Here is a 22804-nt window from a genome sequence, read left to right on the forward strand (position 1 = left end):
TTGCTCAGTGTACGCCGAGTCGTCACTGCGGCCAGGTTGGCACACGTGTTTGTGTTGTGGATTAATACGCACGCGCGTGGAGTACCAACAACCGATTGGGGGGGAGAAAGAAAAAGAGAAGAAGAATCCTTTCGGTAAATATCGCGGAGTGTAGTGAACACGTGTGCGTGCGCGTTTTGTCCCTGGTGATCTAGAAAACGTGCGGAACGTCCGGCTGAATCTTGAAATGTTACAAAACTGATTTATCTCGGAGAATACGTAGTTCCTTAGACATTTTTCAAATTGTCGACCATTTCTTCTATCCTTGCACTTCCCAACGTTTCTTTATGTACCACGTGACATCCTACGTACTTCAAAATTCGTGAGTTTTCTTGCATTTTAGTTTATATCATTATCATTGTAATCAGCTGATAAGTAGGCAGACTATTATTGCCGCTTTAACATATTTCATTACTCTTGGCATTGCTTATTGTATTGGAAAGTTAAACGATGTACATGTTTATTCATATACATATTTATTTAAAAGTTGTCTAAAATGTTGTTGGACGCATAACCTCGCTGTTCTTTATTTTTCTATGAAATTAAATTCCTTTTGATATAAAACAATAATTTTGTCATATTATCTTCTACTATCTAGTATGATAAATATAAATATATTATACATGTATAAAGATAACGATAAAGATAACATAGAGAGGAGCGTTTCCTAATACGTAAGTACGTCCCAGAGAATGACATTTTAATATCTTTGGGGCAATTAGAAGATTATTCGTCGCCTTTATTAACGACATAGTTAAAAAATCATCAATGCTCATTGCAAAGCCATCAATCATTATCAAAAGTTAAATTATTAATTTAAATAAAATAAACCTTTACCACAGTTGTATTATGTTAGTTTGATGGTTAGAAACATATTTTTAAAATCTATATTCGTTGAAAACAGTCAAATAAAAAACGCAAAAACATCTTTCCTATGTTCTGTCCTTATTTTTATTTACACAACATTAGCATATTATACTTTTTGAAAAATACAAATTTTGTATGGACAAAAATAAGAATTTTAGACACAAGCCAAACCGAATGTTAAAAGAATATCGCAACAGATAAGTCACAACGAAACCTTAGGATTAGTGGGAATGGGACGCACGTCTTACGCGAAAGGTTTCGCGTTGGAGGATTTTTTGACGTGCGTTCACTCGAACAATACGAATGACTTTCAAGACACGCATTTCAATTAAATACGGCGCTGCTATTCGAAGAGCTCGATGCGCGTGATGAAAATCCCATGGTCAGGAATTTCATAAGGCCTTTTTGTTTTTGCAAATCAAGTATATTCTTACGCCATCAAAAATGATTAAGCAATACGTTCTGTTTTTGTATTCTTTCATCACGACTTCGTACGTATCGATTACCTTTTATTTATTTATTTTAACAATTTATTTATTGATATACATCATTGTCCTAAATTCATATTACAGGTGAAGTTAAGGAGATTTTATGATGAAAATAAAACAAAGATATAGAATAACTAAATTGCGTTAAGATATAACAAGGTATTGTAGTTTCAAGCGTTAGTTTTATTATTGCATATTATCTTTCAGAAATTAATTTAATCGAGTTACAATATACTGTAGGAATAGCTATGATAACTATGAAGAATAAGATCATTGCAGTTTCATTTGACTATAATCAAAAGTCATAAGTCAAAAATAATAAAAAGTATCTAGATATTTTTCTACGAATTATCTAAATTGTTTTCCTTGATTTCAATGTAATTTATTAAATTGATTAATTATAGTACTGTACATACATATTATACCGAGACACTATATCAACTCGTATTCATAACAGTTGCGGATGATAACGACGTTTCTTTTCTTCTTTGAACTTATTGCATTGAACTTGATAGTTACGCTATACATCTTGTATAGTTTCAATGACACTTCGTATTGATTAGAATGCACGAAGCCTCATTTACATTAGTCAAGTTACCTATGTAGATCCAAGCAGCTTGAAATTACTTCACTCGCTGTGAATCTGTTATTTATTTAACTTGAAATATTTTTCCAAATCTCTATTTACTTGTCAAATCAGTTGACATCAAGTCGTTTGAATTTAAGTAACTTGGCTAATCTGAACGAGGCTTATGGGAAAATCAATCGGGGGGTCTTGGTGATGATAAACAAACGATTCATTAGAATGGAAAAATGAAATCAATCCACATAATACGATATGATTCATACCATTGTTATATGCAAACTCCATTATTATTAAGATTTCATTTATATTGACTTTTCAGTATAGAACATTATTTATATATTATTATTAGACTGTGAATATTTATGCAATTTAGTATTTTTATGAATACAATTATTTGTATACGTAAGCATTTCTCGAAATAACTTCTCAAATTTTTTCCAGTCTTATTATATCAGCTACGTCAGATTTTCACGTTGCTTCGTGTGCACACAAGCTCATATACTCATTATTCAAGGGTAATCAAAATGAGATCAATCATGAGTGCAAATAATATTCATTCATAAAATTAGCTATGATTATGACCTCTTTGCATAAAAGTTCTTGACACAAGTTACGATTGCACATCTAAAGTAAATCTGGGGGCTTGACAAAGTTACGATTGTAGTGAGTGACGTCACGGTGAGAGAGAGCGAGGATTAAGTAGGTTAGATGCTTCAGACATAGGACGATCGGCCGTTGGTCATGAACGATTCGTTGAATGGGTGCCTGATGTATAGTTCCATACGTGTATACGAACGTTTATTCACTTATGGGGAATCGAAAGGTGCAAAAATGTACAGGATGCGTATCACGCTAAAAAATAAATAAAATTCCCAAAGTATAGTAACTCGTTATGGCATTTCTTTGCTGGGCGGGCAAAAGAGTATAGATCAGAGTAATTAGTTTCACAGAGAAGTATTTATGATGTTTAAAGCGCAATGCTTCATGCCCACCAATGATTTAATGGATGAAACAAATCTTTGCGTAGATTTTCCTGGTTGTGTACTATACTGGCGTAAAACTGGTTCCTCTAAAAAAATCATACTTCACTTTTGAAGATAAAAATATAATACTATTTTTTACATAAATCTTTCATATCAAACGAAGGGGGAAACCAGTAAATATTACGATGTAGCACATTTTGTTAGCGGTAATTAGGACAACAGAACTGTTCCTCTCATTTCTAGGATTCCTTGCATGATTCAATTAATATTATTAGTGTTTATTGCGAATCACGAGACACAAGTTTCTTAGATAGCTTGGATAAATTTTATTTGAGACAAAAGTAAAAAGTATCTCTCTGGAACAACTTTTCAATAGAAAAGTGAAACAGAAGCAATAACTTCTTCTCTTGTCCTTGCTAACATTTCCTTGAAAGTATGTGCTATTTTCTTAACTATCTTAATGATTTCCTGTTCTTTGCTTTCAACAGCATTTCCTTGATCCTTCCGCGACTTTGAAAATGTTATATGGAACATCCATGCTCAAGTTTGTACAATACGAGTACATATTTAGATTATGCATTTAGAGATTCTCTAATTATTTTATTCGAATAGATAAACGTATATCGTATTACGTGCTTCGTGTTCCTAAATTATTTTGCAGCTTGTCTCATTTGTGGAATATACATGCATTGCAAATTATTGACCCGTATCACATATCTACATATGGTAACTTGAGATTAGTATTATCTTGCCGATACATTTTATAATAAAATAATTAAAAAATATTTTTTAATGTATTTCTGTTACTTGTTGTGATACGTATTTAATAACATTGTATTTAATAATGTATTTAATATCCTGACATACATTGTTCTGATAATCAAGTGACTAGAATGTCAATTTAAAACGATTGATTTAATACGCAAATATTAACAATGTTGTAAAAGTGAAACAGTATTTAAAAATACATTGTAATATTAATATTATGAATATAAGAAAGTAGGAAAATTTCACAAAAACTGATTGAATCTGGATAATATGACATTTGATCAATTTTATGAATCATATCGAATCAAGTAGCTTTTGTTAAAACATTTTTTTTAATAATTTTAATCTCTCGTGAGATACTCCACCGTTTGCAGATAAACGAAACGCCCCGTATATTCAATCGAGCTAATATTTAATGAAATGTTCAGTGGAATTGATGTTTAAATATTTAATGGATTTAATGGCAAGTACTCTGCGTATGCGAGAAATAATAAAAAATGTTAAGCATTCAGTAGTAGTATAGAACATAACTTGTAAGTGGCAGGCATGAGTCTTTTACGTTTACTTCAGTTCATAGTTCGAATGCCTGCGTCTCAATTTATTTATAATTTTTTATCTAGTTTCCGTACTGTTTTATACTATCTATCCGTTTATGTATGGCAAAAAGGTCATGTTATTTTTATACACATTATTTCGAAGTTTAAAACTAGTAAAAACTACCACGTACAGAGTGTAATGCAGAGAATATGCTATTTTGAGTTTATTACTGTACTGCATTGCATTACGCTACGCTCAACGTGTGCCAGATACCTAATTTAAATTAATATTCTGCTTTTAATAGAATAAAATAGAATTCTATTTTTTGTTTTAAGAATTCTTTGCAAATTCTATCACTTTTTAAGAATCTGCTTTGAATTGAAGAGAAAAATTTTAGGCTGAAAATTTTCATTCGTTGAATTACTTCTTATTAAAACAAAGAAGTTGTTGGAAGACTAGAACAGCGAACAGGAAAGAATTAGTGACAGTTACTATTTCGTAACATCGTTTCAAGTATTTTTCTTGCGCAATGTCTCATTTACGTGAGAATTTTCCCAAATTGATGAAAACAGATTCTATCGAGAACAATTACACTTCCTTCGTGCCTTGTGCTACGATTTCGTAACTTGTTCGTATCTTTTTAAGTGTTCTTACATTCCTGAGAATTTTTATTTTATGCTATTAACGATCATGTAATGTATGTTGTATACACTCCAAAGTTGACAGAAAATCATTTGTATAATTTTGTATTTTATATAATATTATCTTACATTGTTATATACAATTGAGATTGCCCTTGGATCAGTGGGCATTTATAATAAAGAAAATGTTACAGAAAGAGAATGTTGCCAAAAGTGATACAGAATTGAAATTCAAGGTAAAATTTTTCCATTTCTTTTAATTACAAATTGAATTTTATTATTCTTGAGAAACATTTGATCGTTTTGAGGATTTTAGCAGAAGTACTGCTCAGTTAAAATTTTTGAAATTATTTTTTATAAAGTAGTCAAATACAACGAAGACATTTCCTATGTTATCATATTTAAATATCATTACTCGTACATGTAATAGTATCTAAGTTAATGCGAGTAAGTAGAGTCAAGTAACCATAGCTAAAAGCTAATTGAATTGGACTGCTGTTCACACCAGTGATTATTTCGTCCCACACATCATTCTATTCTTGACTCTATGAGACTGTCAAACTCTATCAAAGAAAATGTTTAATAATATATTATCATTCGAGAGTGCCAAACTAATATGTATGTCTACTCTCGTTAATCGATGACAGTTAATGACCCCTTTCTTGCTAGATACTATACATGGTATTCCTCGTTGGTTTGATAACTTTCAACTTCGCATACGATTAACTGTAGTATTCGTGACGGCTTCCTGTTCATACGGTTTATTTCGAATAACCTTAGCTTTGATCTACAAAAATTTAAACCTATTTTACATGTAAACGTAGTTAGATAAGAATGTACGTAAATCATTTGCAGTGTCATTTAGAAAATTCCGCTAATACATTAGACACATATGTACACTAATTCACGGAAGTATTTGAACGTTTACCATGTATGATACAAAACACTTTGAAATCTTGAATGGATCTCATTAACGCTGTAACGAGACACGATTGTCATGATTGTATTAGTATTTGAAACCAATCGGAAAATGTATATAGAAGTAGATATTTACTGCGAACATATATTTAGTGTTAGATAAAAATTAGTTTCGCGCAGATGAAGTTTACATTTGTCTATGCATAAAGTACATGATAGAAATTTAGATAGATTATTATTAGTAACAAGTGTGAACCAGTTAGTACTAGTTGAGAACCAATGGTATAAAGCCTTTTGTGTAATAAAATCGTGATATCAAAGCTCTTAGGTTCTACAATATGAATTACAATACAGGTAATACAAACTTTCTTATCATGTAATATGTTTGTGATTATATGAAACTGACGATTGAATTACTGGTATCATGCCATGAAGATATCTACTCCTCTTGTTGAACTGAAACACTATTCCCTCCTATCGGTCACACAGTTTATTGTTTTCTCTATATAACAGTATCGACGTTAGATAATAATATTACGTAGAACATAATTTTAACTGTTAAGCGTTCTTTACCCGAAAATACCGAATATTAAATTTTTCGAGATATGAACACGATATAATTTATATTCAGCGAAAGTCAACACGTAATAAATAGAAGATCGCTGAATAAAGATATTATTTACAAGAGATTAGCAATTCCAGCGACGAGTTAACTCATCTCCCCCGGTAACTACAGGTATACAGGTTAAGTGATAGTTTCCTTATGATAATTGAGAATACTTTCATACCGTAACCCTTATTCGTTCGAGAGGACGATTGTTTCATACATTTATTTGTTGTATAATAGCGTTATTGAGCTGATTGGTATTTTATGTATTAAAACATTTATTCCAGCTAGCAGAAACATAAATTTCATTTATTTAATGCACACAACTTTTTGCATGATGAATAATAAACTAGAAGTAATGATGAAATTGGTAATTATAGATACCTCAATCATGTCATCGACCTCGATCATTTTTTGGATATGTTGTAGAAATCAATATTTTGAATAACTCTTTCCTTACCTTTGAATTATTCGCAAAAAACTGCCAGTATTCCCACAGTGAATTCTGTCTATGGTTATGTGTCACTATTGTTTGTAGGACGCCATGCTGTGGAGCGGCCGGATAATATAGCCGCCTAACCCAAACTTAATTCTTGTCTTTTGTGTATAGTTCATACAGGCTTGGGTTTAAGTGTCATTTTATGCGGTCGTATACGCTATCACAGACGTACAGTTATGGGTAGAATTCACGGCAGTGGCACTGATAGTTTTTTTGCGAATATATAGGAAACCAAATCGAGCGGTCGTTACACGTAGAAAGAAAAAGTTGTCGGGAATCATAACCTCGACAACGTATTAAAAAATCATCGAAAGAGGCGAGCTGGAAGAGATATCGATAATTATCTCGAAATTTAATATCGCATAAATATTAGTGTCTAGAAATAACAGGAATTATGTTTGATAATTGTCATGAAAAATGTGAATTTTAAACCGAGAGAATTGAAAACTTGGCAAAGTTTCAAAGAGATATTATACGTATATTGGATGATTGAAACTTAAAGAACATCAGCGATTTAGAGTTTCAAGTGCCACGGTAATTGTGGAAACTTATTGAGCATGATGAAGGACTGTTTGATGCTGGACAATGAGAGATTCTCTTTTCAAGCTGACCAACGAATCATTCAGTAATACAACTCAATGACATTTAAACAGGAAATGGTAAATTTTATTGCCGAGGTCAACACTAATACATATACTCCACTGATGTATGATAATACTCTTATTGTTCTTGAAATCGAACAATTCTCGTTTTTGTTGTAATTATTATCGCATATATTTTTTATGTCCCTCGATAGCGAGAATCAGCTTCGCGCAATGACCTGTGCGTATTTTCTGCGCAAATCTCGTCATTGAAATATTTTTCAACAATCCTTACACTTTCCGAGTTTACTTTTTCTGGAGCTTATCTTAATTGCTCGTAAGCTATATCGTCCATTGTGATTGTTTAAAATCTTGCCCTTGCTGCCTTTTATCTTATTTGTTATTTTTATCTTATTTCTCATTTATCGTATCTTTCAAAGAGATGATCTTGTAGAACCGTTCCATAGAATTCTTTTATTTCGATAATATTTGTTGAATATGTTGTAAAATCCAACCAACTTCGAACAACTTTCTCCTCTACATATAACCTTGGTCGGCCTTAGTTTCCAAGATATTCGTAAAAAAATACTGGTACCCTTCTATGAATTTTGGCTACAGCTATGCGCCTGCACACGCTGCCACCGAAGCACAACTATAAGCAGAAATACTCTGTAATATCCTATTTATAATTTATATAATTTCATATCGTGATTTGCTCCGATGGAAATTACATTTTTTCAATTATATGCATAAATATGCTAGTTGTGATCGTTACGATTCGTTGCATAGAATTTTCGAGGCTCGACTCGTTTGGTTCAGCCTAAAATTGGTTCTCGCGGTGAAACACTAGTCACGTAGCCTGAGAGTGGGAAGCGAGCGCGGAAGCTGAGAGTCTGAAAGATCGCTCTGCGACGATTTCGTTTTGAATGAGTGAAATACGGAGCATAGCCGAAGTGTGGCTTGTTTCAACAAGCAAGGTCCCTTGGTGGGTCGAATAACGGTTAACCGCTTATTCCACTTGGCTGTTTTACACGTTCTCTCGCCGTTTGATTCATCAACCGAACCTTTGGAATTCCTCCGTGCTAGGAAATTCGAAGTAGTTTCGGTGCACCGTTATTTTTATTGGCGGGACGCGATCGAATAGCGCTCGTTTCTCAGACAAATAAATGGAACATAAAATTATCGATCAACTCCGTGGCAAATGGGTGGGTTCGCTTGAAAATCGAATGGAATGAGTTTATTACTTTTTTCTTTTGTGTTTCAGTTCGCTTAACCTCCTTCCGTTCATTGTTATCGAAAGTGCAAGAGTTTCACAACAGAGTAGGTTTATTTTATGTTGTGTGTATACCGGAGCTGTCTTGCATGGTAATTTGCTAATAATAAACACACAACGAGACGCACAGTAATTTTCTAGAAAACTAATCAGTGATATTGATAAATCGACAAGTTACAAATTGCGAGTTATACGGACTATTTTTTTACAATTTTGCAATTTTACATCATGCAGAATAACGGAGTGACTGACGATTTCTAAAGTTCATTTGTAAAACTTAATTTTTATTCTGGTAAGAAAGAATGTATTAACCGTGGTAAGTTGTAACGTGCCAATTGCAAACTTTCACTAATAATATTAGTCTAATTACGCAAGAGAGAGCCCAGGTTTTCAGCACACACGTTAATAAAATATTCGAAAAACGATTATTAAATTGAGCAATCAGCTTTTCGAATAATTTGCCTGCGAATAATATGGAAGCCTGATTCCACGTTATCGGTACAGGTAGGATATAATATTAATCGCAGAAATCACAAGTAGAGTATTCATGCCACTCTCTCCTCTTTTCTCTTCTTCTCCGCGTTAAACAAATTCAGCGACGAAGTTGTTAATTTAAGAACAGTACGAGTCACTGATATTTCTTGAAATAATCGTGAATAGCGATTAATCACCGAGCTTTCCATAGCGATTTGTGGCGATAGAGTGTATCGGAGGTTTCGATCGGTCATAGTTTGCTGCGACTAATTGTAAACGTTGTGAGAATCTCGTGAAAGGAAAGGAAAGAGATATACGGAAATAGCGCATCAGTTAGATACGATCGCACATCGAACTTTCGCCAAAACAGATCTCACTGACCCACTGCAACCGGTAGTCACGTTACGATCGAAAGAACATCCATTGCGCGTGCAATTTCACAGACTGCGACACACGATCCTCAATTAATAGGTTGGTCGATCGTCGACTTAAATTTATCGTTATTAATATTCTCTATACATTAGCGTATCCCAAATCTCAACTTTGTCATTCCAACATTTTTTCGATCGCGTCTCACCTCAATGTCCGAAAAAGATTTTGATGTACCGTCTAGCATAATAAATCAAGTTTTGAATATATATATATAATATAAATAGGTAATTCGAATAAGACAAAAAGGAATAGTGGCGGTGTTTTTTATTAGACTGTTTGATTTAGTTAATTATGGTAAAATGGGCAATCAGGAGACCAGCAACACTTATGAATGTTACGTAAGAAGGAACGCCTGCTAGTATAAAAAGTAATAGTGATTTCTTGGCTATACCGGCGATGAAGATGACGAATACAACGTAATTTTTTAATTGCCTCCAAAATATGTATTCGAGATTTCTTCCAAGTAATCTGTACGTTCCACATCGGCAAACACTGCTATACGCCATCAAAGATTGCGTAAAGAAATTTTTATTTGTAATCTATTTATTTATAATTTGCTGCTTCTTATGAATATCTGATGTAAAATAGCAATTTTTTTTTCGTTTCAGTTGACGATACCAAAGAGCCAAATCGTAGCATGCCAAATCAAAGATGGATCATCACGAGTATTCTTATTTGCTTTTTCCTCGTTGGAACGTTGAAAAGCGCTGTTGGTATGTAAATTGCATTTTAGATCATTCGATTGATTGAACGAATAGTATACAGTATTGTACACCGATAGAAAAGAAGATAATACACAGGGCGAGGGAGAGGGAGGTTTAAGCAGATTACTACTTTTACATAAACTATATGATAGTTTATTACTCACGTCGAAAATGGAGCGAAACGTTTGCAATACCATAACCTCGTTTTATAGAGAAAGTACTTGAAATTTATATGCTGTCTGATGATATCGATTTGATTAGGAATTATGGGATTTCCTGAGACACGCTTATTATAGAATGTTTCTAGCGTATCAGAGAAATTATATAATTTAAGCTCATACTCTGCATGAACACGTACTTTTAGATAGCTATACATTTCTGACATTGGCATACTTTGCGAATTTGCTTAAACGAACATTAAAATACCAAAGAATAGAATCCTGAAAATAAAATTCGAACTTTGTGAAATAGAAAGAACCTTTGGATGTTGAATCTTTTTCATAATCATCATCATAAGTACATATTGACATTGGTTTCGTCAATAGAGATAAGTATGGTACATAGTTTTGTCCTGCTATATACAGTTTCGTACAGGTTTCATCTACGGTCGTATCACTGAAACAGTTAAATACCACATTTCCTTTAGAAAAAAGAAAAATGTTTATTATTTTGTTCTTGCAGGAAGTCCCGTCAGGGACAGGCCAAAGGAGGAAGAGGAAATGCCTATGAGCAACTGGACGCAACTTGCAGACGAATGGCTCGCCAAAGCAAGTGCCGCAAGAGGGTTGGACGTTACCGTTTTACCATTTACTGAGACGCTAAGAGATTTACCACCGACCGCGGAAACTATCCGCATTAATGGTACTAACCTCGATCAACTTTCACGGGTAAGAAAATTGGCAACGTCTGTATGCTACGTCTCTAAGGGGGCTTCGGGGCTTTCCAAACTTTTATAGACCGAGACTCATTTTCGAAAATGTTAACGTTACGCGATCCACTCGGAATATCTCATATCTCTGTGTCATGCACGTATCCCACGACCAATATTCCATTACTAATACAAAAAAGTTACATATGTGCTGCGAAAGTGCGTTTCTGAGTGAAAAGGTGCATATTAGACCCCGCGATCTCTATCCCACTTTCCATACCATTCACATACTCTATATCCAACGTGCCAATATCTTATATCTGTACATCCGAAGTCAAGTTCACGGGATGTGGGACACGGGATAACACGTGGCCTATGTAAGGAATAGAGTAATGGTATTGATCAAGAAATACTGGACTTGGAACGTTGGAATGTTGAATTATGCATATTAAATACGAGGTAGAGGATATAAGATTTGAGAACAGAAGTTCGGCGAGCTGTATGCGAGAAAAATGTTAATCTATGTTTTCACACGAGGAATCATTTTCTTTCCGATTGTGCTATGATTTCGAAAACACTCTGTATATCGATTTATTTTCACAAGGTGTTACCTTGTCTTTTGGTTCTTCCGTATTTCCTCGCCTTTTTTCACGTTCCACGATGTCGCCAACTCTCACTTTCAGTGCCAAAATACTTTCACCAACTTGATCAACAAGGATAAGTATATATATATATATATATACCTGTACTGTATCCTTCCTACTTAGGTTTATACGTAGACTCTAATCCAATGTCAGTGACTTTCCCCGCGAAAGTTTTTGCGATGATACGATTCTTCGTTTCGACAGAAAATTCATTATTCTCCGAATGAAGAAAGAAAGAAAAGATGCGTTTCCTGCTTTGAGGGATCTATTTGCCTCTCGCGATCTTCTAGGAAATATTTCTAAATTTGTGTAAAAGAGAACCAGTCTTGCGTTATTAATATTATTATTTTATTAAAAAAATTACGACGAACTTAAATAGAAACTTTGCAGCCTTTGCACTCTATAAATTTCATGTAATTATATTTATCGTTTTAATATTCTATCATTGGTAAAAATTCGCGTATTCCTTTTCAGCACAATTATTCGAGAATGTTGTGGGAGATGGAGAACGCGCAACCAAATGGACACTTGTCAGGATTTGTGGATAAAGCTTTAAAATTACTGGATCTAAAGCAAGTGATGATGGAGGTGGAGACATCGGTGATGTCGAAAGTGTCTTGTTCAGCGTGCAAAGTTGGGGCAGGTCTTCTTCTACATTACATAAAGGTTGGCAAAAACGACGAAGAAATTATGAACAGCATTTACCAATTTTGTACATCCCTTAATATTCAAAGCCCTCGAGTCTGTCACGGAGTTACATTGCTCTTTGGGGTAAGTTTTACGATATTAATTTCCCTTCTATCAAGCCATTCTGCAATTTCCTATCATTTCAACTCGTTCATTTTGAAAAAAAGCTCCTCTGAAATGAAGCTCTATCTATTTAAAATTATTTCTTATCATTTTTAATTATTCGTATATGAAAACCACAGGAGAAAACCATGATAAGTACATTTTTATCGATCCTCTGATTTTAGCGTTACTTTGTCAGCAAAATCTTCAAACGTTTTATAGATGCATAGATGAATAAGCTTTGCATACAAATTTCCAGTTTACTTGAAATATTAAATATCGTTATAGACTGTTTTCTATGGAATTAATTGCATGTTGAACGATGATTTTCTTCAGGGCGAAGTTATTTACGTGTTGAAACAAGTAGATATGGGACCATCGCAAATCTGCAGCTTTGTTATCGGCGACGCATGCGACGACGCGTATAATCCTCTGCACGAGTGGGAAGTTGCATTCCCGCCAGTGAATAAACCACCTGTGAAACCACCCGTGCCGCCTCAAGAAGGTGCGCCTACCTTCAAGGTTCTTCATATCTCTGATACGCACTACGATCCTTACTACCAAGAGGGTGCAAACGCAGATTGTAATGAACCCTTGTGCTGCAGATTAACCAATGGGGCACCCCAGACACCAGCCGCACGTGCTGGACGATGGGGTGACTACCGAAAATGTGACACGCCAAAAAGAACGGTTGAACATATGCTTAAGCACATCGCGGATACACATTCTGTAAGTAACTAGATTTACATACGCTACAGATGACTACATTCAGACAAATTTTATTTAAAATAAAGATAAAAAATGACAGCTTGCAACAACGAATGTTAACAACTTTTGCTACTGAATTGTATAAAATTTGTAATTATATTTAAAACAACGAAAGGTGATTGTCTGTGACATTTAAGTAAGCGAGGAATGTGGAAAAGTAGTTGTTCTACTTTAATCAGAAATGTTTATAAGAAAAGATGTTTTTACAAAAATTTGTACAGTATAATTTGGAGAATTTCTCGTGTTAATCTAGGATATCGACTACATTTTGTGGACAGGAGATTTACCACCTCATGACGTGTGGAATCAAACGCGAGAGGAAAATCTGAAAGTTTTGCATGAAACGGTGACACAGCTCATTGAGATGTTTCCCGGAATACCGATCTTTCCTGCTCTTGGAAATCATGAAAGTGCTCCTGTTAATAGGTAACTAAAATTCTTTCATTCACTTCCTCAACTTTCTTCTTTGTAGACAAAATTTCGATTGTTTCATTGACAAACCTTTTTATTAATACTACCTTGCTATTAATAACGTGTAATCCTTGATTTTGTACTCATTTGGCTTAATAGTAAAGTATATAAAAATAGTAAAAAGAAAGAGATTAATGTAAAAAAATGTTTCAGTTTTCCACCACCATTTGTGCCAAAAGAAAACGACATATCGTGGTTGTACGACTCGCTCGATAAACACTGGAGACATTGGTTACCAGCAGGTGTTTCACACACTGTTCGCCGTGGCGCTTTTTATTCGGTTCTAGTGCGTCCAGGATTCAGAATCCTTTCTGTCAATATGAATTATTGCAATAACAAAAATTGGTGGCTGCTAATAAATAGTACGGATCCAGTGAGCGAACTGCAATGGCTAGTTTATGAGTTGCAAGGAGCTGAAATGAATGGCGAGAAAGTTCACATCATTGGGCATATTCCACCTGGTCATTCGGACTGTTTGAAAGTGTGGTCTAGGAACTATTATCAAATCATTAACAGGCTAGTATAGTAGTAACGAGTTTCCAAATGACTATGATTCATTTGCTGTAACATTTATGTCCAGATGCATATGCAATAGGTTTATCGAAGAGTTTTATCGGTTTTCATGCTGCCAGTCTTATGTTGCCGTAATACACGGTGTAACAAAAAAGTAATAAGATACTTAAAAAGTGAAAAATATATTGATATTCAATAGCAATGGGGTCAAGCAAATCGCAAATCGATTCGAATATTGACCGACTAGATTCGAATCCTCTATAAGTATTTAAAAAAAAAAAGAAGTACATGCTTTCAAATAGACTCGAACTTAAAGTTTTACCTGTAAATTCAATGTTTACAGGTACGAATCTACAATCACGGCACAATTTTTTGGACATACCCACTACGATGAATTCCAATTATTTTACGATATTGCTGATCTTGGAAGAGCTGTTAGCATAGCTTACGTCGGGCCATCGGTCACGCCTTATTATGAGCTCAATCCAGGATACAGAATATACTACGTCGATGGTGATCATCCAAAAACCACGAGGGTAAGTTGTCCTAAACTCCTTTTTATTATATGACTACGTGATTAAAATGTGTCGCAATTTTGTTATAGATGGTCGTAGATCACGAAAGCTGGGTAATGAACCTAAAAGAAGCGAATCTTTACGATTATCCTATTTGGTACAAAATGTACAGTGCCCGACAAGCGTATCAAATGCCATCGCTTTTACCACGGGACTGGGATACCCTGATAGATAAGATGAGCAATGAACCTTCGCTTTTCGATCTGTATTATAAGTAAGTAAGAGATATCGTGAGGTCATAAAATTGTCCAGGCATTGAAGATGAGATGTGATATCTTTTAAACAACATTAGTTCTTGATATAATTTAGTTAAAATACCCGTAATTCGTTATACATTGTTACGTTTCAGACATTATTATAAGAATTCTCCCGTAAGACCCCAATGTAATGATGAATGTCGAAAAAGATTACTTTGTGATTTGCGAAGTGGAAGAAGTCACGATCGCAAAGCTCTATGTCAAAGTCTCGAATCTAGAATAGACAACGAAACAAGGACAGGTTGGCGAGCTTGGATTTACAACGGACTCGCTTTCTCGTACGTACCTAATTGGTGGTTCCAATCTTATTCTGGTGATGTTAATAGCAACCGAGTTGACGTATAATTCTGCAGATATTTTTGTCATTTAATTATTATTCGTATATGACTGTCATTGATATTTCTTGTAATCTTTAGATAATTTTTCCCTATTTCATTAGTCTAATTTCTAATTGTAATAATGTGCTCTTCCTTTGTGAAAAGTAATTGCCAATATTTACAGATTTTTAATGTACAAAATATTCAAACTTTTTGTTTGTAAGATTTCATTTCTTTCAATATTCATTTCAGATTTCAAATTTTAAAAAATTCGGCTTTTAAAGAATCATTTTTTAAAAAAAAATTTGGAAAATATTCTCATAGGCAATAAAATTAAGAATTTAAAGAATTCAGTGAAAGCAATGAAAGTAATACTATAAATAAGTAATACAAATTTTTAGAAATGGGCAAATACTTGAATTGTGAATAATGACATTAACGATATTATATTAATCATATTAATAATATTATTAAGAAATTTTGTAACAAATGTTAACAATTAGCTTTAAGTAATAAGTATTACAAATGTATATAGTTATATAAAGATCTGATATGTACCATATATTTTACTAATCTGCATGCTGCAATTGCCTGTATTACCACTTTTTGTCTATATTAAGCAAAATAATACTGATTTTATGAAAGATTATTAGCGAATGTTTATACAAGTTCATATTTTTGTGGATGCAACTGAAGATATAAAATTAAAACAGAGAATTGTTCCATCTACTAAATATTATTAATTATTGATGACTATTTTTTTAACATTTTGTATATTTTTACATATTACATATTTACATTCTGTATATTTTTTTCTTATCTTTAAATTTTTCATAAATGCATAAACATTCGTAATCTACTAACCATAAAACATTTTTTCAAGAAGTAGTGAACATATACTAATATTTAAATGCTGCTATTTTCGAAATATTAATGCATTTTAATTATTTTCAACTTAACTGTCTTCTGTTCCTGATTTTATTTCATTTAGCTCTTTGAGTGCTTGTTAACATAACGTAAACTTAACAAACTACTTTACCTGTTGTAAGTAATATGGAAAGATACATTCTAATTCTTTTGAATCTAATTTTTAATACAGACGCAATGAAAAAAAGCAATAAGAAATAATGTGTGCCTTTTCTGCGTTTCTTTTTGTTAAACACAGTATGTACTAAATTAATATATTTATCTTTTTTGGGATTTAATTTTTTATTTGTTACAGTGTATTATTCTCTCAATATATCACAAAATAAATTTTTTATTCTAATCATTTTAAATTGTCTATTTAATTTATGGACTAAACACTCAAAGGATTAAATTAATTTTCATTTTAATATTCAATATAGGTTTCTGCAAGTCATATTTAGTGCATGTATATGCTGCATAAAGAATTAAATCACTGTATAAGTTGCATACATTGTTCGTATGTTTCAGCATTTTCCTTGCAAGAAACGTAGCAACATAATTTTTCAGAATAAACAGTGCACAACATTAGTACATTTTTATAGCTATTACATGTTCTTTAAAGTGATATGAATTACTAAAGAAGTGACATAATTGTTATATCAAATATTATAGAGGCAAACAATATTATTAAAAAATTGTGCTGCAATATATAAATACTGTATATATGTTATTAAATAAAATATCAATTTCACAATATTTAGTAAATCTGTAATGCTTGTACATATATTAATGCTTTTGTGGTTTCAGCAAAAAATTACTATAAAAGATGGTGTTTTGAAGTTTGTAATATATTCTAACTATTCTTTTTACAATTTTGCAAAAATTTTCTACTCAAATGATATAGAAACAAAAATCAGAAGATCTTTTATTGTTTTTACACTACATAAAAGAAATTAATATTTTTTATTTTCTATTATATATTAATGTTGTATAATAAGTACTCAAATTTACAGTTTATTGGCCATTATTAAGGTCAAAAAGCTATTTCACGTGATATACACATTTATTAGCAAATGGCACCTAGTAATTAAATAACAGACAGTACCTTCTGGTGATGGAACACATATAATGGTGGTTGAAATTTCCAACACTAATCTACATTGCTTATAGTGTAAGTATGTACATAGATTTTACCTATACGCTTAAATTATGCTGAATGCTGCATAAATTAGTATTTAGTAGTTATGAAAGCCTCCACTATATAATATAAATTGCTAATAACTTTGAAACTATATATAACTTCTCTTTTAATATGTTATTGAATATTACTTGCACAAATAATTAATGTTTATTTCATCATAAAAGAGAGGTATTAGTTTTCAAACTAAAACCAATAGATATCTATATGAGTATCACTAGTATGACTTATTAACTTATACAGATTCACAAAAATATCTGTACACCAATGTATTTATAATTGAGATAATTTTGAAATTGCTGTATGTATTTTGCATGGGGAAAATGCAAGATAATGTTACAAACAAGATGTTATCCATTTCTTTTAAAGTTATACAAAACCACTGTATATTTTTAACGTAATTCTGCAAAACAATTTATAGATATAACTCTGGATAAGTGGTATCTCTGTTTTGGTTATAACAAGAAAAAATGGCAGAGGAGAAAGATTAAAAGATTTAACCTCTCAACGAGTGAACTTATCAAAGTCAATTCATTAAAATATTGAATGTATCCATTGCGTTTTTGCATTTACATCAATATAATTCTAGTTATTTCGGTATCATTAGATAGTATTACAAAGTTTTAATATTTTTCAACTGATTGAAAGTTACAAACAGATTGTTTTAGGTTAAATTACTACTTCTATAATTACTACAATTACTAGATATTATAATTGATAGATTAAAATTTTTTTTTTTAAGAGATTGCAACTGCTGAAATGTATAATATATATATATTCAGTTCTTAAGCTGTTACCAAATTTCCTACCTAAAGAATAATCGTGTATTATATTTTCTTTGCAGATTGTCTGTTTTCATGGCAATTCCTCGATTTGCATATAATTTACCTAAATATGTATTAGGCCTGGGATAAATGAAGATAACATTAAATGGAAAACTGATGTGATTTTGTTGTTAAATTATTAAATATTTACAATGGTGACATTGTTATTTTGAAAGCTGTAATATGCATTTACATGCATAAGAATATGCATTATTACACGCAAAAGTATGATGGAATTGTCAGATGCAGATACATATATTCGTGAGATCCGTGTTATGTTATAGTTAAAAGAATTTATTTAACTAGCAATAGAGAGATTATATAGCGTAAAGTTTCACTTTCTAACATGAATTATTTTTCCTTTGAATGTGATAAACATACACATCGAATGTATGTTGCTGTCGTATCAAAAATATTTGATAAACTGCTTCTAAAGAGGAATTACTTTATTTTTTATTTTCAGAAATGACTTTCTATTTATACAAATACTATGTAGAATGTACTAAAATTACTAGACAGAGAAGCATATTATCATATTAAATTCCATGTTTAGTTTATGTCAATTCTATACAAATTGAAATCGTAACTACTCTGTGATCTCAACATAGAGAATACATTTTTGAAAACAAAAATATAGAGTGAATTCACATAAAAATAATTGCATTTATATGTTTGTTACATGCAATACAATTAAAAGATGAGACAAATGCAACTAGTTTCAATAATAAGATATACAATCAATCAGATATGAAATCAAATCTAGGTAAAATCGACACACTGTTGATTAGTTTTAGAAATATTTTGTACATAATCTTATTTGTATTGTATAGTTGCTCTTGAATTCGTTGTCACAAACATAATTATTATAAATGTATTAACATTTTTATGAATGGAAATACAAAAATTGTACTTACAATTAGTGATTATTACACTTAACTTCACTAGCATAATCGATGTTTGACATATAGGATTTAATTGTAAAATTGAATAAAAACTTTTTTACAATTTACATGCTTTTGTAAGAAACGGATATTCAACAATGAACGATATAAGTTTTAGTGTCAACGAGAGAGCTCCAAGCAAATCGAGGAAGCTTTTGGAATCTAGGTGAAGAAAGCTGGTTGTGGATTAGCGAATTTAGTTTGGAATAAGGGATTATCATGTGAAGAAAATACGCTACAATGATCAAAAAACAACAAAAGTAACATAAATGCATAAAAATCCGCGGTCTATTCGTTAAAGTTTGTTTGTGCTTTCTTTATCTCATATTTCCTTTACGTTTCTCAATTTGGTTATTTTAAGTGGAATATTTGAGAACAGCGCGTTTAGTTTTAAATGTAATTTTTATTTAGGCTATGTACAACACATACGTACAATACGTGACCCTTGCTTAAAACTATATTACGCTCGCCCGGTATGCATTTCCACTTTTAATCTTTTCTCTTTGACATACTTGTTAGTGTGTGTGAATGTGTGCTCTCATGCATGCGTCGTCGTAATAGACACACATATATGTTGTGTTTCTTTCTGTATGTATGCAAGTGCAAATGTGTTCGTATATTCGTGTGATATGTTACAAATTTTTAGGAACATTTCGCGTGGAACACCGCGAGCGATATTAGTAATAAGGTTGCAGCAAAACTACACGAAAACAATGCAGTCGTCTGCAGCTTCATTCTCGATCAATATATTAATTAGACAATTATCGAAAAATGACACCAATATAGACGATTGTTGATTGGACAGATCCAAATATCACCACTGAAAGACGCCAGGGAGAATAACAACTATGATAAGAGAAATACAAAATTTTTTAATTGAAAGTAAATCAATATGATATTTCATTTAATTATTCATTTTAAGCCAGAAAGGCATTAAATATGAAACTGCTAAGAGATATATTTACATTCGCAATAAAATTTTATCTGTAATTTGGCACACAACTTCTATATTATGTAGATAGATATATAATTGTGTATTTTCTTTGAAACAAAGTAACTTTATTTTGATACTTTGAGAATTCGATTAAGATTAAAAGCAAATACCGATTTACTTTTGATATTTTGAAACCATTGTATCTAATAATTAAAATAATTTTACAACATTGTTCACGAATTAAGTGTTAAAGTATGGGTATATATATATATATATATATATATATATATATTATTATTAATTTTGCAAGGCAGATATAAGATTTGATGTAAAATTATTTAAGATAAAAAAGGAACTGTGTATAGAAATTCGCGTGATTATTTATTTAGACCCCTGGCGTCTCTCAAATTTCAAACGCAAGACATTGTCAGTTATCCTCGTCTCTCATCCTGATTATTTAAAACTCTGGCCAACATAAGCACACAAATCAATACCTAATATTCCACTAAGTTTAGGTATGCTTATATCTTTAAAAGGACATTGAAAAATCGCATATGCTAGAATATCTGTTGATTACACTGTATACGTATCTCTTCCTTATTTACAATCTCCTCCGTTAACAAAACTGTTTTGGATCGTTGTTAAGAAACTAACAAAAAGATTACGTGGACTGTGCGCGTATCGAGTTCCACTCTGCGTGCATATTGATTATTCTAATTGTTAGTTATGCGTAGCGCGTGCTGTGTCAAAAAAGAAAAAAGAGAATAAAAAGATAGAGAAGAAAGAGGAAAACACGAAATACAAGTTCGTTTCATTTAGCCGCTGACTTTGCCTTTATCAGCGTTGGAAAGAAACTGCATATCGTAAAAATAAAACGAACAAAGAACAAAAGAACACGTTTTATCGATATTTTAGAAATAATCTTGATAAATTCAAATGCAAAACTGCTTTACGCGGCAATATGCATTTCTACTATCGTTACGAAAAATGAAATCCTTCCGATCCTACGGACATGTATCGCTTAATTTAAGAATTGAAAGTTCGATCGAAATATGTATATCACGCTTTGTACAGAATAATAGAAAATTGTGTACATACATAATCATTTTCACTAATAATTATAATGTTATGTGCGAATATGTGTGTTTAATGAAATTATACATATCATCCGTGTGTATGCATAACGCTGCACATGAATAATATTTGTTACTTCTTTTTACCGATAATACCAAATGATATTAACAAAGTTACTTTTGTCGAAATATTATTAACGTTACGACGAAACGTTAGAGATCATATCTCATTAACCGAAACGCAATAGTCAGAGCTGATTCTCTATCATAACATTAATGAACGAATAATCATGGTAAGATGTTTAAACCGTTTAACACGATACTGTTTCGTGTCTATCGTAAATTCGACTTTTCGTCTCTTTTTGTGCAAAATGTCACGAGATTCGCGTTAATTTGATTTCGTTTCACTGTTCTCTTAAATGTACTCCATAGTGTCGAGAAATAATCTCGTCTCCTCTTGACAACACGTTTTAGCGATGCTAAGTTGCCTGAATGAAGATATGCAGTCAAATATATATATATATATATATCGTAACGATTTCGTCTGATCCACTCATACAATGTTTACAATTATGTTTGATATTGCAACATTGGCGCAGCGAGGTTGGGATGATGAGCCGTATTCATTCTTAGAGCGGAAATACTCTTGTTGTACCACTCGTCCTCGGCTGACATGCCTGAAATGAAGTAATAAATTAGTAGATAAATCGATAAGACCAGCCCGCAGATTCTTATCTTTAGCTTCGAAATCAAAACAAAAAGGTAATTTTCGTTGAAACATGGAGTTGATCGATAACGAGATTGAACGTTAAAATCGTTTGCTTCTAAAAAATAGGAAATCGCCTTCTTTTCCTTTCCATAGTTTTTATACGTCATCAATGGGCGATAATTATTGCGATAATAATCGTCGCGAACGTAAGATAACGATGTACGCGGAATATTATCTTTTTAATACGAAGAATTTATTGATCGGTTATAATAAGTTAAATAGCCATTCAATTTAACGCGAAAAAGGAAGACTGACAATGAGATATCCATCCACCCTTTCCCATCGGAAACAGCTCGACGAACGAAAGTAAATTTCTTTTCTCTTAAGAAAGCAATCCGGTGAATCGATTTAATGACTTTTCCAGGAGGTTCGTCGTAATCGTTAATCGGCCGATTTGTTATCGCATTAAGACGTTAAATCGTTATAAGAGCCAGAGATATTCGCCGAAGACCTACGCTCTATACCGAGCGAAAACTCGAACACGAACACCGGCATAGACGGCCAATTCACGAATAGTCTTGATTCGATTTTAAAGCGATATTCCATCTTGCGCCGGAAAT

At 32.4% G+C, this 22804-nt stretch overlaps 2 protein-coding genes across 11 annotated transcripts in view; one reads left to right on the forward strand and one right to left on the reverse strand.

Moving 5' to 3' along the window:
- On the forward strand, nt 1-21293 carry LOC122574106 (sphingomyelin phosphodiesterase). Of its 10 annotated transcripts, XR_006318904.1 has the most exons (13): nt 1-361; nt 9979-10209; nt 10302-10406; nt 11079-11284; nt 12384-12680; nt 13035-13427; nt 13720-13892; nt 14091-14453; nt 14794-14986; nt 15055-15239; nt 15375-15560; nt 17519-17676; nt 18548-21293. XR_006318904.1 is itself a non-coding variant. In XM_043741262.1 (11 exons), exons 2-11 carry the CDS (start codon nt 10331-10333, stop codon nt 18615-18617), a joined length of 2142 nt encoding a protein of 713 aa, XP_043597197.1. In that variant the 5' UTR covers nt 1-361; nt 10302-10330; the 3' UTR covers nt 18618-21293. The 10 variants fall into 10 exon arrangements, 7 of the variants coding, with proteins under 7 accessions (XP_043597197.1, XP_043597201.1, XP_043597200.1 ...); XR_006318903.1 differs by lacking the exon at nt 9979-10209; XR_006318905.1 differs by lacking the exon at nt 9979-10209 and having other exon boundaries at nt 22-134.
- Nucleotides 19852-22804, reverse strand: part of LOC122574107 (homeobox protein unc-42-like) — a 23175-nt gene continuing 20222 nt past the window's right edge. The window contains exon 6 of the mRNA XM_043741269.1: nt 19852-22152. Coding sequence (XP_043597204.1) covers nt 22046-22152 — 107 coding nt within the window. The 3' untranslated portion in view covers nt 19852-22045. The remainder of the gene's footprint in view (nt 22153-22804) is intronic.

The sequence above is a fragment of the Bombus pyrosoma genome, linkage group LG13 (genome assembly GCF_014825855.1).
Source record: "Bombus pyrosoma isolate SC7728 linkage group LG13, ASM1482585v1, whole genome shotgun sequence".
NCBI classification, from domain to species: Eukaryota; Metazoa; Arthropoda; class Insecta; order Hymenoptera; family Apidae; genus Bombus; species Bombus pyrosoma.